This window comes from Falco cherrug, chromosome 7 (assembly GCF_023634085.1).
Source record: "Falco cherrug isolate bFalChe1 chromosome 7, bFalChe1.pri, whole genome shotgun sequence".
NCBI classification, from domain to species: Eukaryota; Metazoa; Chordata; class Aves; order Falconiformes; family Falconidae; genus Falco; species Falco cherrug.
Genome location: NC_073703.1, coordinates 32,319,142 through 32,341,284, shown reverse-complemented (window position 1 = coordinate 32,341,284; position 22,143 = coordinate 32,319,142). Strand labels below are relative to the sequence as shown.

Here is a 22,143-nt window from a genome sequence, read left to right as displayed (position 1 = left end):
TTGCATTTACTGCACAGTGGTTGTGGCAAACTGCACTGCAATTTGTTTATGTTCAAACAGTGTCTCTTGCCAAAGCTGACTTTTCATTAAAATAGTAAATAGTTTCCAAAGTGAAGTGAAAGGAATTGGCATGGAGAGAACCGAACACCTGGAATTTAATAAAAACAACTTTTTGTTTGTTTTTTATTTTCCTGAGGAAAGTGATAATTCCTTGTCTCAGGCTGACCTGCAGAAATACATAGATTTTTATTTCATTAATTCAGTCTGTGAACCAAAAAGAGAGAAGTGACTGACTTAGAGCAACAGGACACCCAGCTGGGCCTGAGAAACAACCCAAGCCCTTTGCTGGTGCAGAAGTGCTTTGGGGGCCAGCAGCCAACTTTTACAATAGCTCTAATTACCTTTATATTTATAATGCAAAAACAGGTGGAAGCGGTCAGGGAAGTGGTAGAAGCACAGCAGAGAAAAAGGTGAAGCACAGCAGAGAAAAAGGTGACATAGCCAATCTTAAAAGTCAGACAATCACTGAAAAAAACAGGCTGGACAGGACCTCTGGAGGTCTCCAGTCCAACCTCTGCTCAGAGCGGGGGTATTTCAAAGCTAGCTCAGGTTGCTCAGTTTTTTCCTTCTGTCCACCCTTGGCTGAATAAAGGGAATAATCACTTCTCTGGACTCGCTGGCTTTGTTCTTGCTAGTACAGCCCACACAGCTCACTCCAGTTCAACTTACTGACCAGCAGAACACCACAACCTTTGCACATCATTCTGACAAAACAACTGCACCATGTGTTTGCAATGTACACATGTATGCTTGTGTGAATGAATGCATTATTCAGATTATGCTAGCAAAATGCTAATGAATTTTAAATTAATAAAGTCCAATAAAATTCTAAGACTGGCTCTAAAAAATTCTAATACTATTCACTCCCTGTATAGGAAGTGATTTGCTTTCAGTACCCTGTAACATAGATTTTTGCCCTTCTTTCAGTGATACATGGGTACACCTGGATACATGCACCATGGACATGCCATAGGGCTGACCCGGGTGTGTGATGGGGAGGGTGACTCAGGGCTAGAACAAGACAGCAGAGCCTGGAACCCTCCTGGGTGTCATGCACCCATAATTGTGCCACATACCCCCCCCCAGTTCGCCGAAATATGAGTCTCTTGGTGAGTGGCATTGTACCTGGGGGTCCCTGAAATGTGGCAGCATCTTGTGTTGCAAAGATGATGTCCAGCTGGATGGGAGCATCACCTGGTGATTCTGAATCGGAATATCCTCCAGAGATCGCCAGGGAAAGGCCCCAGGTAGAAAATGGCAGAACTCTTCCTCCAAACTCCTCAGAAACTGTGCTTTTGCACCATGAGATTATGACATTAACTGTTAATCCCACTCAAAACCCAGCATTTGAATTTCAAACTGGATGGACATTCTTCTCAATCTTGCACACAATGAAATGAAAAAATACCCGCAGTTCAACACCACTTCAACAGCATGTCTTATAAACCTAAGTTTTAAGACCATTAATTTGTGAAAGAAAACCCAAATACCTGGTAGAAAACATATTCACTGCTTATTGTAGCTATTCAAGGTTATGTAAAATGGATATGATCCCTTGTAAGTATGGAAAACAGTGTTACCCCAAAGCCATATAACAAAATTCTAGGGAGCTGTTAAAAACATTGATTTTGTCCTCAGCTTATCATAGTGGTTGCTGGGGGAAAGTATGTTTGCAGTTGAAAATGTTTAATAATGAAATATTCAGCACAGGCCAATTTTCATATACTCTTTCTCTTCTTTACCTCCTTTTATTTCTTTGAGCTTCTCCCTGCTCTGCAATACTAGACAGGGACACAAATCACTCTCAAGCAGCAACTGCACAATCAACAACAAGCAGAAACTAAGAAAGCTGGTTCGAGTCAATGCCACTCTGCTACCAGCTCAGCATGATTTTGCTGTGGCGGGAACAAAAGGTAAAATTTTCTAATCATGGATGCCTGGAGTTTGCTCCCCTAAATAAAATCTTTTCTGTAATAGGGGTGTAGCATTCTCAGATGCTAGCAACTGGAAAAGGAGTTAGGCATTTCCAGCACTCCAAGACATCAGGCCATTTAGGTTGAGTCAGCAAAGCAGAGAATATCAAACTTATTTTAAGCAGGCACAGAGCTCTATCTGAGACCTTATTTTCCTCCTTACATAGAGATCTGTAAATATTGACAAACACCAAAATTGGGTCTTCATATTTTATGAGAAAAATACTAGTCCGATCAAAAAGGAAACAACCATCTGGCACCACTTCTTCCAGATGTTTTCCTAAATATTCTCCCATTTTTTTTCTTCCCAAATGTGTGTTTTCTGTATACTCAAAGGACTGCCATGGTCCCTTCTTGTTTATCCATGCCCATCTTCAGATTTCCAAACCTGTTATTTTTTTCCCTTATTTCTTAGTTAATCTGTCATTCCTTCGGTCAGTGACTGGAATCTATTCAACAAAGAGTATTGTGTTTTTGGAAAGAATTTGCCTTTTATTATGTTGTGCTTTAAGGGGTTGTGGCTAGCTTGGCAGTGGTATTTGAAAGGACAGCTTGTTAATAATTTGAACCAACACACAGACTAAGGAATTCTGGAAATATCCATGCCACCAAGATGAATTTACAACATTCACTTGAACTGTGAAATACTCATCAATATTTGGTGGAATCTCTGCTGGGACAGAAAATGAGTGTGTTGTACCTGTGGAGTCACTTTCCAAACACATGAACTCTTTGTACCATATGAAAAATATCTGCAATCTCAGGGATCAAGTAGGTCTGGTATCCTAAACTGTTGCAGCTGTACTGACCTTTACAGCGTGAAAAATTGAGATTATTTTTCAATCCAGGCAGCTCACTGACTGTCATACATCAGCAGCAGCCTTTGCTGCTGAGCAGAAGGAAGATCACATATGTCGTGTTTTATATTCATGAAACAGCTTTAAATCTAATTAAAAGATACTTCAGAGAAGGCTCTTCTGAACTCTGTTGAAGCTGAATGCTTTAATGAGATCTTCAGGAAAGATAAATTATTTTTTCCTCAAGCTTAATAAACAAACTTTTATGAAAAATTGTTGCAACAAGAAGTGTACCACAAACGGTAAAACTGCCAGTCTCCTTGCACAGTGATCTTTTGAGGACCTTGTGATTCCCCATAGATGCTGCATGCAGTATGAGACCCAGAGACCAGCAGCAGATGTGGCGTTGGAGTAGCTATATTGGAGCTGCAACACCCACTCTTGTTCTGAGGTGAGAATTACAGCCACCCTAATGCCAAGGAGAAACCTAAATGTACAAGAAATGCAAAAAAACCCTCCAGGCCTCCAACTTATAGCAGAGCTAAGAAAGCAACTGAACCAGCCTTTCCTGAAGCTGGTTCTGACTTCACCTGGTAAAATTTCCACAGCTAGGACACATGCAATGCTGCCACCCAAATGTATCTCACAAGTGAATCTTAATGTTATTTTCTTAATTTTGGTACAGAGGGGACAATTCAAACATTTTTTCTGTGGCTATTACACATGTAAATGATTTTATATTAGTTAAATCCATGTATCATTTTCTGTCAGTGCTTGAGAAATTATTTTTTTGGCAAAGTAATGTTTGCCAACGCCAATGACAAATGTGTATGTATCAGCATCAAGAGAAAATAAGCACTGAAACTGGCACAATCAAGTATGTATAAAAGATGTGTTTGCTCATTCCTCCAGTCAAGGATCCTTGTTAAATGATCATGTGACTCATCTAAGAGGCTACAATTAAGCAGTACAGCTCACATTTCAAATACTCATGGATCAGTTCATAGAGCCCAAATATAAAGGGAATCATTTCCAAATTCGGCTCATGAGTTGGTCTGAGGACATGCTGTTTGCTCACTGATACTAACACAGCTGGGAAGAAGTGCTACATTTCTCAAAACTACTTTCATGGATTATTCCCTCATCCTTTCAGGATGGCAAATCTTAATTAAAAGAACTGGCTGGGAAAAAGTCATTTCAGTAAAACTGGACTTCTTTTCTTTCATGTTGGTTGGGTTTTTTTAGTTTGGTTTGGGGTTTTTTGTCAAATTAAAACTGTTTCCAAGCCACTGGATTTTAGTTTTGGAAAATGTCAAAACCAAGTGTCACGTATTTAACATTTCATTTTTTTCTTTGATGTCATTCTTACTGGTTTCACCATTTTGTCAGAGGGCAGCAGTGACTCTGTACATAACCTGTCCAGTTAAGCATGGCACTGAATGACAGTGGCGATCCCAGGGTCAAAGTAGAAGCTGAACCAGCACTTGTACAAAGGCATTACAGCCTCATTCTAAAGAGGATACACTTCAACAAACACATCTCTTTTCACCCTTGCAGGGTGTTGGGGTGTATTTCTACAGCTTACAACTGTCCATCTCAACCAGTTTCCCCAGTAAGATGCTTCAGCCGCTTCTCTCCCCAACTCCCAGCATGCTCCCACAATCCACTCTGGCTTTTGATACCAAACATTTTCCAAAGGCATTTAATAAGACAGGCCCCAAGACTGACTGAGAAGCCCCTGCAGCAGCTCCCATGCTGCCTGAGTGTTTTCCTTTCAGCACGAGTTGTCTGCTCTTTAGGTAACATGTGGCATGCTACAGTTGTAGTGCCCTCCACCTTCTCCGGCTCAACCAGAAATCTTCCACGTAGTACGTGGTTTTATACCTCACTGAAACCCATTCAGAAAACAACTGTATCTTACTGAAGTAAACTATCAAGTTTGTCTTCACACTCCACATTTATAAATCAGTGATGCATTTTTCCCATTTTCCTTGTACCTTAATGTTAACAATACTAATTAGATCAAATTAAAAAGCCTGTACTTGCTGTATCTTTTTCCCTTTCCTACTTCCTTGGATGCAGGCACTATGCTGTTAATCTCCAACTATCACTGCACTCTTCATCTTCTATAATTTCTCCCTGCCAAGCCTGCATTTGTTAAAAATCCTTGTTGTTACTCTTTTATGATGAAGATTGCTGTTTGTCCAACTTAAGCCATTGAATGCTATGTTTGCATTTGTCTGCAGAAATCAATTCATCTTCTGAAAGGAAAGCAAGGCTTTCCTGCGAAACAAAAAACTATTTTTCTTTAAAAAAATAAATCAAAAGATGCTGAAACACAAAAATATCAACCATTCTTACTTTTCTGTGACTCATGGTTGGTGTGCACTTTCAAAGGCTAACAGAAGAAGCTGCTTGTTTGAACAGCACACGGACCAAAACTCACATGGAAAAGAAGAAATTTGTGCATTTCCTGCTGCCATCCCTCACCCCAGCTTACAGACTCTTCAAAAATAGGGCCAGAAAGGCCCGAAGACTTCACCTAGTTCCACTGCTGGCCCCAGGCAGCAGTGCCACTTCCTATGTCATCCAGGCAATGTCCCTCTTCACTGCCCATACACTCCTCCAGCAATGGAGCTGCAGCCACCAATCCCCTCCTGAAACCTGGGTTTCTGTATCCTATATGTCTACATTCTCCAAAAGGTTTTTTCCAAATGACTAATCTGAATCTCTTATGTTGCAACTGAAGCCACATCCATTCCTGCCCACCATGGACCTGCAGATCAGATGAACTCAGGCTCTTTGCTTGGGCTTTTATGTACTTAAAGACTGCTCTTATTCTGTCCCCCGGCAATTCTCTCCCTCAGATTATAAACAGACCTACGTCTTTCAATCTTCCCTCCTAGATCATGTTTCCCAGAGATGTGATCACCCTGGTTACTCTCCTCAGGACTTTCTGCATTGCTCCTTAAGTGCTGTGCTCCAGACCGGACGCCACACTCTTCCCCAGGCCATTTGCTGCATCATGCACACAAAACCCACATTGCCAAATCTCAGCATGGCATCCGCTGTCCAGCAACAGTAAAACAGCACAAGCTTTGCAGCCTGCATTTGACTTGTGACCCTCAACACCCCAATGCTACTCTGATGGACTCATCTGTGGTTTCCCATCCTGTGTTTATGAAGCTGGCTCTTCCTGCTGAGATGCCCTGCCCTTGCTGAACCCATTCCTATTTATTCAGACCATTTAGATGGATGGCCAAGATCATTCCGAGTTTTCATGGTCTTCCTTGTAGTTTCCCAGTGTGAGATGTAGCAGCTAGGAGAGGTCAGACAGTCTCCAAGGGTCTAGAGAGCAAAGCCAGTGCATCAGGGCCTGCTGTGGCACAGCACTCCTCCAGGTAGAACTTGCATGGTGAAAGGTTGAACAAATTTGTCTCTGCCTCAAAGAATGGGGATTTTATGCCCTTCCAGTTGAGTAAAAGAAATAATTAAAAAAGCTTTTGAATGCATTTTACTTTTTCAAAGAGAAATTATGTTAACAGCTTCAACTAAACAAAGGGTGGAGGGAGATGGTTTTGCTAGGAAAGTCCATCTCCAAAGCTCATGAATGCAGAAGTGGACCAGAAGGCACCTGCTGAGTTTCTAAGCTTAACCCCCTGCCACTACAAGCATGACACTACCTAATTCACATCATAAACTGTTGAGAAATCCACCACTTGAGAAAGTAGCTTGGATTTCTTTTTCTTACCATTTGTTTTTCCCTCCATCCTGACTTCCTCTCCTCTCCTCTCCAGCCTGAACACTACACTGGCTTTTAGTGTAGCTCGTTTCTCCTGGTTGTTTGTCCCAAGCACCAGGAGCAAACACCCATTTCCCTCTCAACTTTCTGTCTAACCAGGTTAGAAACCAGCTTCTCTAACTCTTCTCAGAAACTGGCTTGCACCTAGCACAGCAGAGCAGTTGTGACCAGAAACCTGAGTGAACAACACTGCAGGCAACATAGTGTTTTGCTCACATCCAGCTGCTTCATTTCTAAAAGCTACAAAAGCCGGGGGCACCTGGTGCTGGGTGCAGGCAGGAGCTGAGGACTCCTGGGAAGCCTTTGATCCTACCTGCTCTGGCAGTTTCCACCATCCAGCTAAATGAGTCTGAAACTGGTTGAAAACTTCTGGAACACCCTGAGTTTTTTCTAAAATGCTCGTTAAGATATACAGTACAGCAAGGTTGAGGAAGCAGTTGTCACTGAAGCTCAAAGTGCAGGGTTTGGAAAGGGAACATGATGGCTTCTGAAGACTTCACTTTTTGCTCATGGAGGAGCCTGCATTGCTTTCCTGCTCACATAAAGTGAGAAGGGAAGGGCTGTTAGAAAATAAGTTATCTTGTATAGAACCCAAGAAGAAAGAGGCAGATCTGCTGTCTTCACTGGCTTTCCTTCCCTTGCTCAGCACCGATAGGCAAGTCACACTATGTAATTATTTGAATCCAAGGATGCTGGGAAGCTGCTAGGTTGGGGAATGCTGTTGGCTTCATGCCTTCTTCACCACAGTGATAGCAAAGTTATTTGCCATGAAGAGAGAAGAACCTGCTTGGTATTATAGTTTAGCAGTAATCAGATGGGCTGGACCAGGAGGCAACTTCATTTTCACCAGTGACAGAGAACCAAGGTCATGCTCCTGTTGACTGTATTAAATAGGTGCTAACAAATCCTACTTGTTAGTGTACTAGCTCTCGGATTTAATGGGTATTTTCAAGCACACAGCAATGGCAAAGAGTAAGTCGTAAACTCAGGGTTGAAATTAAGCATACTGACTGTAGTTGTTTGTGTTTTTCCTGACATTAGCTGGAAGTGGAGCTATTGCAAAAGAAATTCTGTCCTGTGGGAAAATTTCATATTATTTTCAATTTTCTTTTCATCTCAAATCAAGGGGAAACAGAAAACCTTTCTATGGAAGAGAAAGCTCCACAGGAAAAATGTTTGGAAATGTTGAAACACATCACTTCAGCAAATTTAGCAATGTCAGTAAAGACAGCAAATAATGCATAGTATTCCCTCTGTGTTGTTCAGCTGTAAGGGTGAATGCCTTTGTAAAACATAACTAAGGATCCTTAATATGAATTTAAAAGTGAAAAACAGGCAGAAAAAACCCCCAAACCTATCTTCACGCACCTAAGTAAAAATAGCTGCCCTACATTCTTTAGGAGAGAGGAATGACTTTTTGGAGTCTCAGCCCGAGAGGCCCCACAACCTGAGTCACTGATGATGAAGCCGAGTCCCCTTTGGAGCAGCTTGGCACAACCTGGGCCTCCACAGACCCAGACCTAGTTCAAATGCAAGTGCTGGGGACTATCTTTAAGATCCTTCATGCCACTGTGCATCAGCTGTCACATCAGCAAAATAGTAGTAAAGGTGTCTACTTCCTTATGCCTCCCCAAAACGCAACCTGAGGACCAACAGTTTAGTCTTGCATTCTGCGCTTTTCACCATCTCTTTGGAAAGCAAAGGATAATGTTGGCAGGGAGCTGGCCAAGAGAGCAGATAGAAACACAGACTCTATGAAGCAAGGCTCCAAGTACTACAGTCTTGCTAAACTCCTAGTTCCAGTAAATACCAAAGTCCCAAGTGGGTTATGGACAGGGGAAGGGGAAAACTGACTCCTTAAGAAAGTGCTGGAGGATGTGGCATTTCCATTTCTAAGATGTTGCTGATACGCTGAAAAATCCCTTTTCTGCTCATTTAGCACAGCTGGAACTTTGCTAAAATCAAACCCTCCCTGTGATTATTTTTGCAAATCAGCACATTCTGCAGCACATTTTTCTTCCCTTGGCAGGGAGGGAGGCATCAGGAGTTACCACCCAGCTGTGATGACACCTTGTAGGAACAGTCAGAAGAAATTCCTGAAATCCTTACTGCTGAAGCTCAAGCTTTGACCAATATAGCAGAGGGACCATGTCCACTCACTGCTAACAGCTGCAGGCAATTATCTACAGGCTGACATGGGAAAACATGTAACATATTTTATGCAGATGTCAGACTAAAAGAACAAGTAGTAGAAAAGGGAGTGACTGAAGCTGCACTTCTGGGATCAGTTCACAGAACTGTGTAAAAACAGTTTGAGATTCATCCTGTGCAGATCACATTAGAATTTATCTTGATGACAAAGGAAAAAGAAATTAAGTGATTCTGTGCTTCTTCCTACTCTTTTTACGGTGCAATCAGAGCACATCTTCAGCACTTCTATTAGCATTCCTCTACCAAAGAAATCTCAGCAAAGCACTGAGCTCACATTTTCAAAGATGATGCTGGAAGGCTTCCCAGATTATATATTTTCCTCTTTAATTTATACCTCTGAGGATAATGCTAATCAAGGAGGCAGTGAGAGTGGTGAGACATCCTCTGACTTAGGTTGATTTATTAACAGTGGTTGCATTATTCTCACTTGGAGAACAATGCTAGTACCCCAAGCTTCCAGAAAAAAAATCTTGTTTGCTGATAGGTTATCAAATACAAGCTGACAATGTACTTGCACAGCAGATATGCATAAGTACATTGCACAGTATGATTCATCTGCAAAATATCTAGCATTCTACATGCTTGATTTAAAGTAGGTTAGAAGAACGACTCATTAGAAAGCAACAGCAGGGTGGGCTGGGGTGGGTGTAGGGGGAGATGCCCAAACTATTGGGAATGATATATTTTCTTCTCACTCTTTCTTCAGTCCTCTCTCCTCAGGTTGCTTTTGAATACAGTTGGGATGGCATAGGGATGGACAACTATGTAAAAATACATGTAGCTAAACAAATATTACAAATGCCGTCTTCATGGCTTGGCAGATCTACCAAATATTCCAGGGATTATACATGGTCTGTTTACCACGTTCAAAGTGAGAAGAGATTGCATATATTTCACACAACATAAAGCCCCAAGCCTTTCTCCTTAGCTCCCTGAACTTCTACCACACAGCAACTGAATTACAAAGGCTAATGTCAGAAAGACTTTGAAGAAAAAAAAATAATCCCAAAATGGCAACTTGTTTTTACTATGATAGCTGCTCGGATGATCCACTGTAATCTCCGGTGGTATTGTTTAGGGTTGAGGGGAAAAAAAAAAAACAAAACAAAAACAGAAAAAATGTGGGTGACATGGCAATTCTAAAACAGAATAGAGAATTAATTTTGCAGACCAGAATTAGTACTTTTAAAATGGAATGTATGTGTATTTGGAATAAATGTCCTACTATAAAACCAAATGTAGACAAGGAACATTTCTAAACACTGCTGCTAGACAAATCAGGTGAAACGCATGAATTGATATGGAAATCATTTGAAAATATATACATTGATTTCTAAGATTTCACTATTTTTTAAGTATTATATTAATCCATGTATCTCTTGCGAAAAGATGTTTTTGTCTGATGGCAAGTTTCTCAAAAATTTTAATTTCAGGAAATTCGGTCCTTTTTCCTGGCATCAGCAGAGATAGGTATGCATTTTCAAAGGCAGAGTTCCTAATTCACTCACATAAAAGTAATCAGTTCTTACTTAGTAACTCCACATCTGCATGTGACCAGTTATTTGCTTGCTTGACTTTTCAATCCTATATGAAACATACCCACATTAAACATACATGAAACTTTTTAAGTAGAGAATTAGATACCACCTACTGAAGTTCTAACTCCAAATTGCTCAGTGATGTACAAATCCTATCTCGCCTGTAATCAAGATGCCACTTACCAGCCATTTTGGTATAAGGATTTCTGCTTAGTCAAAGTGATAAACAGAGCTACTGCATAGAGGATGCGAACCCCTATTTTCTTTCATAAACAATGTGTTCAGAGGAGGTTGACTCCTCTGGGACTTCTGGAGTCTCACACATCATCCTGGAGCTGCGCCTTTGGGCCCAACACAATTTCCTACAAACTAATTACTGTCTGAGAATCACAGATTATACACACGGACTTTCAGGACAACCAGGAGGTTCTCAGAAATCAATTCTATATTCAACCATAGCGATACTTTTGCTACAGCAGTGGAGAAAACAGTAACAACATGAATGCTGCATTATGACTTTTTAAAGAACTGCAAAAACTGCAAAAGGGAGCAGTCAGCCTCAGCTTTAAGTCAGCCCCACATCAAAGGCAACTGTCTCAATTAAAGTTTAGTGCACAGCAATACTGCAGTTTAGAGCAACCTATTTGGTCAATGATCTTTACCAAAGATACAAAACTTTGTAATAAAAAAGGAAAAAAACACAGCAAACTGGCAGACAGTACACCCTAAGACAGAGATGAGCACTAACCAGAAGATGAAAAAATGGTGAGCAAAATTGGGATACACATTTTTATAACTTTTATAAGAGGCAGAAGAAGGCATTTCCCTTTTCACTTCAATCAGTCTGCAAACACTGTATGATTACTGTTTATATCATGCAGTTACACCTGCACACAGTGCAGTTAAGCCTCAAGTTCAGCTGAAGTACACATTTAATTTCCAGCGTGTTGCATTGCGCTTCATTGCTGAAGTCAACAGGAATTAAAATACCCTGAAATGCGAAACATTTCCTACGCACATGAGCAGCAAGTAAAACTCTTTTGCCTCTAAATTAAGGACATCAAGGGAAAGACCTAATTAAGACTTACTGGAATTCAGACCCCTCCATACATCACTAGACAGTGGAGATGGTACCTGTGAAACCTCATTGCACTCTTGTACAAAGCCCATGGGTATGCTGCTCCGTAGATCAGAGATGACACACTGTACTCCCGAGGTCTGCCTGCTGCTGTGGGCTTTTACCTCCTGCCCCAGCTGTGGCCTCGGTGCATATTCCTCGCACATGGAGGGGGATGCAGCTGACCCAAATACCGGTGAACGCTTGTGCAGCGGTGCAGACTTAAAGCAACTTTTAGGCTTTTCTCAGGATCTAGCCCGTTGGCCTGCCAGTGAGTTTGGGATTGGAAGTATTTCCAAACAGAGCTGTTCTGCTGGCTATGTGTGTCTGTCAGACCTATATGGGGTGAGGGACTCCCCACCTCCTTGGCATGCAAAATGCTGTCTTTTGTGGGTGTAGGCATCCTCCCTGCACCAGGCTTACTACCTCCAAGTTGTGGGACAGGATTAGGCCTATAAATAGTAAAACTCCCTTGCTGATGGCAAGCCATAAACACAGCCTGTCTCTCCAGCAATTCCTTTACAGGTGCCCCCAAGTGCTTTTGGGAGCAGTGTGTAAGGGGCCAGGCTCAGCAGAAGAAAATCAGTACACACTCTGACAGCTTGGGCTGTCTGCAGCCCCCCTCTGCACTGCTGTGCTGCAGAGCCTGCCCAGGGTGAGGATTTTTAGGCTGTTTGGTCATACAGCCAGTGACTAATGCAGTGCAGGCAGGGAAAGGCTGGGGATATCATCCAGATCTGTAACTTCTACATTTGGAGCTTTGCAATGCGCCTAATGAAGTGTGTTTCGCTGGGGTAAGGGACAGTCACCCTGGGCTGTATTTGGGTGACAGAGCACTGCCAGCACTGGCAGCAAGAGGCTCCTGGCTGGTCCCATGGCCAGAGGCTGAGCCCTGGTGCCACAGTTCCCCCTCCCTGGGCAAGGGGCTCACCCAGGGATGCCCACATGTGTGTCCGAGACAAACACTGGTATTTGCACAGAAAAACCCCTGAAAGACAAGAGAAGCACAATGATCCCCAGGGACTGGGAGCATGGACAAGGCTGCCCCATACATTCACTTTTTACTGGCTGCAGTTAACAAGCCCTTCAATGTCTTTAAAGCTACCAACAATAAAACAGCTGCAGTTAATAAATTCAGCACTGTGAAGAATAAGACATAATTCATGTCCTGAATGGCACAGTAAAGCCTCGAGCTGACATAACTGTGCAGGTCTGCAGCCACCCTGATGCAGAAAGCATCCTTCAGTGAGCATCCTCCAGTGCTCCATCCTCACCTGTACCCAAGCAAACACCCTGCTGCAGCACCACATCCAGTAAGGGAGTCACTGCTACGCAAAAGAGATGTTGGGAATGCTGCAGCTGTTAATGGCAGTTGTGTCAAAGTAATCTCTAAAGAACTGGCTACCTTTTCTGATACTAGATCTTGTGATAATTAGAGGCTGTATCAAGAGCAGACATCTCATTACAGCAGTGAAAGAAATACTCTCAAAGAACTCTTTTAACAGCTACTATTTAAATAACGATGGAAAAACTCAATTTTGAGGAATATTAAAGTATAAAGCCAATGTTTATGAGATAACACCTTAATAGCTGAAAGAGACAGGCTTATAAAGGCTGTAGTCATTTCCATTTTAGTCTCACCTGGACACACACAATAGAACAAAATAAACAACAACATTATAATGATTTTCATGCCAAGTTTTCAATGTCTTTAAATGTTGATTTTCACAGTGCTATAACGAGAGAAGTAAGTGCTAGTGCCTCCATTTTACACACAAGTGACCTGAAGCACTTTGGTCTAATGGGTAATAAAGCCAGTTTATCCATGATGTATCTTCTACTTCATTTATCCCTAAATTCAGCAAAACATATGATCATTTTTATGCATATGCTTAAGAACATCCTAATTTTTTTAAGCAGTTAAGAATGCGCTCATCTTCCATGTAATTAGGATCTTAAATACTTTATTGAAACAAGGAGGACTGAAACAGGTGATTAAGGTACCCTCTATTTTGAGTGTTGTCTTGCAGATGAGTACCAAGAATTTATTCTCACTCTTGAAGATACAGGGTTTCTTAAAGGAAGGAACAGGCTGACCATAAATCAGACGTGTCTTAAAAAACAGGAATACTAAATGTAGGGTGTGTTCCCGAGTGCTGAATCATGCCAAGTCTACAGCAGCACATATATTTACTTTCCTTAAATTAGAAAACTAATTACAAATAATGGGGTTTTTTTATTTGAAACATGGTTTGTAATGTGATGGCCTTCTTTTCTTTTGAAAAAAGCAACAAACAACCCAAGAAAAACAAGAACTCAGAATTTTCTAAGTAGCCATGATCTGGCAGTAGGAGAATACAAGAAAAGCAGACACAAGGACATAAACGCTACATTAGAAAGTAAAAAGGCTTAGTGTATACTTGGCCCATTTTAGAGGTACTGACTACTCAGGAGGGAAAATGAGGCAAATTCCCAAGAACGCATCCATTTAAAAACCTCCATTCCCTGTTGATGATGTGGACCTGCAGCACCAACTTGGGTATTTCAGGAACTTTGAGCCAAAACACACATGCACAAAATAATTAGGTCTTCAGGCCAAACCAGGTCTCAGGGCCTAAAGCAGAGCCAAACATTAGTCCTGAGCATTGCGGGTCGATCCAGGCCACACAGCTGGGCCGGCATCCTTTTGTGGGACAGTCTGCCAAGACATGATAAACAGACCTGTGGGATCTGCCCAAACGTTTCCAGGAGAACTGAGCCAGAGGCAGCACCCAGGCATTTGCTGGGGTCACTGTCACCAGGCAGACTGAGACCACGCACTGAGTGTGCATGTACTGCACACAACAGTTTTTTGGGGAAAAATAAGATGTAAATCATGTCGCTAAATGACATTTCCAGAGCTGCAGAAAAAAAGGAGGCAAATGTACCTCTCAGGACCCTTACACCAGTAGTGACTCACAGCCCAGGAAATACTGTAACAGGCAAAACCCAATGCCTGCTTCAACTGGGACATCCAAAGCCTCTCCCCATCCTTGTTGTTCTCCTCCTTCCTAACCTCTCCTCCTCAGTTCCTTGCCTATAAATAAAACATTTCATTACAGAGTGATGAAGATTTAAAGAAGGCAGGTGAGTCACTCTCCCTGGTACTGCTCCACTCTTTCATCTGCCTCATTCTCTTCCCCAGCCCATTTGCTGCCCTGAAGGCTGAAGAAAATTCACCAGCATGGAAGTCAAAGCAGGGATGGAGCCACTTGCATCCCTGTGGGGAAAAGGGCAAAGACAGCTGCATTTTAATCTGTAATAGAGTTGAGAACTACACTGCCACACAGATTTTAAACCAGGAGATTTTATGTACCTCCAATAATACTTTTCATCCTGAGGTGCAGACAACTTCCTGGAGAAGCCCAATAGGAGCTGTTGCTCCTACTTTACCCAAGTGGGAATCAAGGATGGTATTTCAACAGGAATTTTATTTAGGTGACTGATTGTGGGCTGTGATGAAATGGCCACTTCGTCAAGCTTCACGAGAATTACAGGAACAGGATACAAGGAGAAATCTACTGTGTTTCTGTCCCTGTCTGCAAAATCTGCTTGCACTCACAGAACCCCAGGGAATGGGAATAGCCTCCACCAAATGACCTCTATTACCTTCATTCAAACCAGTATGTGAGAGGTTTTGAGGGACTAATCCAGGGAGCAGAGAGAAAAAAAATAATGCAATTATCTAAATCAGGAAGGACTAAAATGTCAATAAGAGAACTGGCATGAATATATACTCTTCCAAAGTGAGATTAAATCTGGCCTCAGCTAAATCTGAGCAAGATTGCCTGGCAGTTGAGGACGTATTTCCAAATAGCTGCTTAGGCTCCCCTGTGGTATATGCTTAGGTCAGTGAATCCACACTAGCAAGACTCTTTCTACAGCAACTTGAAAAAACAGGTTTTGGATCTTGGCCTTTACAGTGCACATGGCCTTGAGCAGTACATTGCCATGGATGCTTAGGGAGAGGGAGAGCTTGCTAAAGCAATACTTGGAAAGGGGTAGGAAGGCCACAAAGGGCAGCTGAGCTGTTTGCCTTGAGGAACCTGCTGCATTTGGCTGTGCTCTGACATCCCCAAAAAGCATCAGTGCCAAACCCAAGCAGTGCAGACGTTCATACTAAGACCCACTTCTCTGCACCCAGATGAACCACAGGGCCCTCAAGCTGCCTGAAATTCATCAGAAACCTCTTTCATGTTGAGGTGTAAAGCTGCGAGTAACTTACTCTCTCCAGTAACCGGAGAGAAACAACAAACTGAGATTTACAGGTGAAGTGTTAGCAGTACAAACACAGGTTTATATGCTAGAAGCCCTCACTGCAGTCCCTTGCTGGCAAGCGGCTGGTAGGTTAGTTCATGGTGAGAGCATGTGGGTACACAGCACATGTTTTCAAACTCGACCTTTACAAATCATGTGAATTAAAAAAATCTTTACTAAAAGCACTGAGCCTAGGGAGTTTGTCCTCATCACAGAGCAGCCCGAGCCAGGACTACTCATGGTCTTCTACACTACACCTACACCCATCAGAGTATGAAACACTCCTGGGATTTGGTATCTCACGGCTCCTTGGCAGGCACAGGCTGCTCCTCAACTCATCTGCCTCATCCAAGCAGCTTCTAGTCCCTCCTTCCCACCTTGCCTCGCTGCCACATACCACAGGAGTGCTGCTCAGTCCCATATTTGTAGGACTTTGGTGCCACTGAGGCACTGCAGGGGATCCCAACCAGCTCCTGGCTGCTGTTCCAGAAGGTTCCCATAGGCCATATCTGCCATCCCATTCTGTCCCCATAGATATGTACCAGTTATTAATGCCACCTCATGTGGCACTGGCCACCTCTCCTTTGGGCAGCTGCACCCCACGAGCAATCTGCCTTTTGGAGGCAGCTGGAAACAGGCCAGGATTGCCACGGATGTCCTGACTGCTGTGGCCAGTCTGAAGGCAAAGAGCATCCTGGTATGAGCATCAGCAGGCAGGGCTCACTGGCAGCTCTCTCAATCTCAGCTACATGGACACAGGGGTGTACCACTGCTGGCTGTAAATCACCCCACAGACACCCATTGGTGCACAAGGCTGCATAAAACTTCCCAGACCTTGGCGCAGGAATCACCATTTGTATGAGCTCCTGCCCTCTTCCCCCTCTTTTTCCCCAAGCACACCTGCATCGTGGAGGTACAGCCCACTCTCACATTTTGCCATTTCTCTGAAGGAAACCATGTGATTTATGCTGGGGAAGGCCTGGTAGCCTGTGTAATATTTTTAGTAAAAATTATTTTCAAATAATTTTAATCACTGTTGATGTATGAAAATAAATAACAGAATCTGTAACCAGATGGTGTGTTTGGTGACATGGGGCTCTCTTCACTAACATGCAACTGCTCACCAGCCTTTCAGGACTGCTTCAGTCTCTAGTCCTTGCAAGAGCTGCCTGCAAGCTCATCTCACCCTGAACCAAATTTATCTTTGGGAAGGAGGGAACTCCCCAGTAGAGGGAGAAACATTTTTGCTAAAATCCAGGGCCCAAGTATAAAAGCAAAAGAAACTGCTTTGTCCCTGCCCAGAAGCTACTGGAGTTGATCTTGTAGCTCTGCAGAAGAAGCAGATGTGGGATCTTTGCTTAAGAAATCTCTGAGCTCTCCACTCCTTGTGGGAATTTTTTTCTGCAGTCCTGATCATTGCTAATTTTGGTTGATCCAAAGAACGGAGAGTGAAACCCATTGCTTTTCATCATTCAGAAACCACTCACAAGGTTTTGACACAAAGCCAGTTTGGCTCACAGCTGGGCCCATGGCCAGCTTGAAAATATTCCTGAACCTTTCAACAATCCCTGGCTGGCTTTCAAACTTAAAACAAAAGCCGAGATCAGGGAAAGTTTGCAAATTTTTAGGTTGTATAAGAGAACTTCTGTACAACTTGTAATAAATTCCCACCATTTACTTTCAGTTATTTTCATGCTGGGCGAATCTCAGTCTCCAAATGCTGCTCTTGCCTCAGAGAGCATAACCATATTTTTGACAAAAAGAGACTGCTCTGAAAGGTGTGGAGAAAGATACGGGATGTGTTGGGAAACTATTGGAGAACGTACAGTTCACTCTTGTCTGGATGCATTGTTCCTTGTCTAAAGTGTCCCCTGGTTCCCCATTGTACAGGGAGTATTGAACGTTTATGGCAGTGTTCTAAGTTACTGAAGTCTCCCACTGGGTCCATTCCTACAGCTTAGGAACACACAGGAATCCCCCTCTAAGCAGGAGAATTAAAAGAGTATTCTGAAATATTTGACAGTTTTAGATATTCAGCTACTTAATAATATTTAGTCACACAGAGAGAACAGGGAAATTATTTACTTCACCTAGTGAATAGAGTGGGAACTGTAGCTGCCTCGGTAACGTGGAACAGAAATACAGGTGCTGCAGCCACAAACAGAAAAGGAGACTGCGTGTGCAGGGCTGCACTGGTTGGGAAGCTGCTCTGTCTGCCATGGTCGGCTAGACACACACACAACCACACAACAGTGACTTTACTGTTACAGGGAGAACAAAATGGGAAATGTTTAAAACACATTACTACTCTTATGATACTGCAAATTTGACAGTCTAAATCCACAGCTAGCGAACACCAAGAAAGGTTTGTATTGCTTACTTTGCCTCCACCTCACCACAGTTTGACACATGCAAACAAACATGTTAAAGCCCCTTTGCGGAGGAATCCAAAAGCCAAAAACTATTTCTTTGCTTCTCTTTTTCCTTTTCTTTCTCCTTTTCCTTTTCCTTCTTTCATTCTTTCTATTCTTCATTCTATAAGCCTGAATCTACAGATCAGGTTAAGCCTGAGCCTTCATTAAATGTAAGCAGTATCACAATCATTCAACTTAATGGAGATTTACACAATTTAAGAGACCACCCCTCTTTGTTCTGTATGCTAAGATTCAGCATGGCCATATTTTTATCCATCAGTGAGCAACAAAAGCTCAATACAATCTTTCTCCCTTCTTCATGTCATTATACCGTTGAGGCAACCCTTACCTGGAGACCCCAATCCTACCGCTCTTCATACACACACACGCCACACCTAGAACAGCCTTAAATTACAAGCCATCAGCCTCTCTCTCTCCAGTAAAAAGTCACGTTTCACAACCTACCACTCAGATCAGCGAATGAGCAGCACATTAGCAGATTAGCTGCCTGCCCAAAGCTGCAAAACAGCAAAACATTTCCCACATCAGCCGATGGCATTAGATCCCATTTTACTACTGAACTCCGTAGCATCAAGCAGTCAGAAAAGCACCAGGGAAACATCCATGTTGAGAGCATACACATGCACAGATTCACACTCAGACCCCGAAAAAACCATACAGATGGGTATCAGTGGAATAATACACGCAGTTATGCAGACTGTGTTTTTTCTGCCCAGCTACTCTTTGTGCTGATTGACTGGAGGGGATTAGAAAGGACTCAGCCCAAAAACGCAGCTCCTAATGCTCCTGCAGCTATTGCATAACGGAGACCGATTCCCATCCCAAGCCCTGACCCTCAACTTCCTCAAGACAAGTTTAATGCTGTCAGGCTGTATAATGGAAACATTACTTCCCAGTGAAGAGAAATCTAGATGGGATCCACCAGCTCCCCCAGGCTGGGTTCTTTGGTTATTTGGGTTCTCTGATGGGCAGCAATGGGAAAGTACGGAAGTGTCACCAAGAAGGAAACAGAGTAATTTTTTCCAAAATATTTCTACCAGGAGCTACTGCAAGCTGAAGCCTTCTGGGGTTCATTAATAGATAGACACCTGCTATTAAAACATCCACTAAAGAAAGGATCCCTAAACCAAGGAAAATCAAATACATCCCAAAAGTAAACTGAAAATCAATGAACCTGCAGACCTTAGCTAAACTAAATGTACCTTAAGTTAAATACACCTAAAAAGGCAAAAGGGGGGGAAAACTGCAACCAGAAAGTCCACAATTAAATGGACATATCTCAAAAGCATGCAGAAAATATACAAACACTTCAGAATAGGCACACCATTAAAAGCTCCATGTTGAAATAACATGAGACCATGCAGGAATTCCAGGTGCATGGGGAATAGCTGAAGTAACTCCTTTGAGATCTGTCACTCTAGATGTGTACAGGTGTACAACAAATGAGGACAGAGCCCCATCAAGTCAGGTGAAATCAAATGCCCTCCAACATTTGACTGAAATCTGGATGTCCTGTGTCTAGCAAACTGCAAAGGGCTTTAGGGAACTTGGCTGGGTCCTGCATCCCCCCTCCCCCACATCAGCAAAAATTATTATTTGCAAAGGCCGCAATTGCTCGTTATTTTCTGTTTTCCTACATGCGCTCACTAACTCATTAGTAATGTTCCCAAGCAGTCAGGCTGGGAGAAGAACCGGGGAAGGGACAGGAACGAGACAACCAGGAGATGCTGCGGCCAGGGCCCCTTTGTTGAGCATCCCTGGGTACCCCTCGCCTTTTACCTGGGGATGCAGTCGCCATGGCAACGGGCGGGTGTTCCCTGGCGGAGCCAAAAACCAGCTGTTCCCGCTGCTGAGCCCCATCTCCATCCCGCAGCGGAGCCCCAGCTGCATACTGGTCTGCCCCGTCCGCAGCCCAGTGCACCCCAGCGCCCGCCAGCAGCAGGTTCTGGGGGTCCGGCGGGGCTGACATGCTGCCTGCAAGGCGGCCGCTGGTCTCCGGCTCTCAGGCTGCAGCGGGAGCCACCGAAAAAGCTGCGGTGGCCGCAGAGGGCTGGACGGTGCTGCGGCCGTGCTGGAGTCTGGCCGGCTGCGGGGACTCGGAGCCGCTGCTGCTGCTGTTGCTGTATCTCCACTAGCGCTTATTACGCAGGTGAAAATGGCTTGTTAGTTGGAGCCTTCCAGCCCTTGCGTCACCCTGTGGCTGGCATATCACAGGGCAGGAATCTGCCAGCCTGGCTGCTGCTCTCCCCCATTTAACTGCTTCAGCAGGGTAGGCATCAGCTTGTGTGTATAAGGGAAGAAATGCCCCTTCCAGGCAGGCACACGCCTCCCTCCCCTCTCCTGCGGCCCCCCACGCAGCGCGCATCCCCCTCCTCTGCATCCCCTCCCCTCTGGAGGATCCCACAGCGCGCCGCAACCGGGCACTATGCGCGCCACTGGTTCCTCCTGCACCTCCAGGCTTGATGGAGAGGAGAAAGACAGCCCCCAGCGAAGCGCATCCTAAAAGCTCCCCATTCCTCCCCCTCTCTGCTAGCCCCCTAACCCAGCGAAAGAAGCCACACTCTGCTCCGCAGCACTTGGGTTTGTTTATCCAGTTGGCTCCTTTCTGTTCGCAGCCATGCCAGAGAGATGATCACAGCTTATTGCATCTAAATGACACTTGTCAAAATAAACTCACAGCAGGTGTCTGTGTGCCTTTTTTTTTCTTTCTTTCTTTCCTGTTTTTTTGGTGTGCCATTGTTATTTGCTTGCTCACTGTCTCATGGAGGTAATGCATGCTTACAAAGGCGATGTGAACTGCCAGGGATCCTTGCTGTTAGTGAGAGCAGAGGTGGCATGAGATACAGCAAAGGTGAAAGTACAGGCAGGATCTGTGACACTTCTCAGGTGCACTGGCAACCAGTACCCTTGCCATCCTTTTAGATGAGGAAACAGAGTCAGGTGGTATGGGATCATTCCTGCATTGCACAGAGCTCTGACACTGACAGGTCAAAGTGAGGAATCTACTGTCTTGCAGAAGGACCTTTATTTTGTGATGTGACAAGTCAAGCTACAAAGTAGAGAGCAATTTCCCCAGCTGGAAGACTTTACCCTCATTTGGCTCTTTGCCTTTTGCAGCAAAAGATCTCCAGCTGTGATCTTTTGATCACAGCACCCCTGGGCATGGCTCGGACACTCTAGCTCCAGCACGCTTATGGCTTGGCTTTGAAAACTTAACATGTTCCTACTCTCTCCAGGCAAGTGGAGAAGAAATTCAGGGTAAGCCCTCAATGCAAGATGAAAAGCCTCAGAAGTAGCTTCCAGCATTTCCATGTGTGTTATCTTCTCATGGAATCACCACCCTTATCCTTGCTCCAGTCCAGGCTCAATTTCTGGGAGCCATCCTGCTGCTGCTGAAGTCCACGCTGTTCAGTTCCAGCTCCCCACAGCCCTTCAAAGATGGGCTTCTCAGCACGGTGGGGTGCACCAGGGACAGGGGGTGTCCTTTTAGAGGCCTGCAGTCAAAGGTGCCAGTGTGATCAACATGCTCAAGATTCACCAAATCACACTGGAAGTGAAGTGACTGCTGTGAATTCAGATAAACTCTGCTATTTCAAGCTCTAAGTAGTAAGGGTGATTTTAAAGAATAAGACATTATCCTGGCTGGGGTTGCATGGTACAGTTCTATTGTGGAGATACTGTAGGCTAAGACCAGCAAGATTTGGCTTTAAAAAGAAAAATCACATGACTGTTTCTATATTGTCATGAAAAAACACTTCAGAAGTAGCTATAAACCAAGTGTACAGTCTTCTGTCTGCCCTGTAAGCTCTGCTGTCTTGCGGGACAGCTTCTGCAAACATGATTCATGACATACCATCATCTACTGCACTTTTAAACACAAGGTCCCATGGACTCTTGAGGCTCTGCCTGCCCTG

General features: G+C 43.7%; 1 protein-coding gene across 1 annotated transcript in view; it reads right to left on the bottom strand.

Annotated features, from left to right (window-relative positions):
- Window positions 1-20,559, bottom strand: part of RTN1 (reticulon 1) — a 120,901-nt gene extending 100,342 nt beyond the window's left edge. Inside the window, exon 1 of the mRNA XM_005439048.2 lies at window positions 20,009-20,559. Within this exon, the coding sequence (XP_005439105.1) occupies window positions 20,009-20,198 (190 nt within the window). The 5' untranslated portion in view covers window positions 20,199-20,559. The remainder of the gene's footprint in view (window positions 1-20,008) is intronic.
- Between the last annotated feature and the right edge of the window lie 1,584 nt (window positions 20,560-22,143).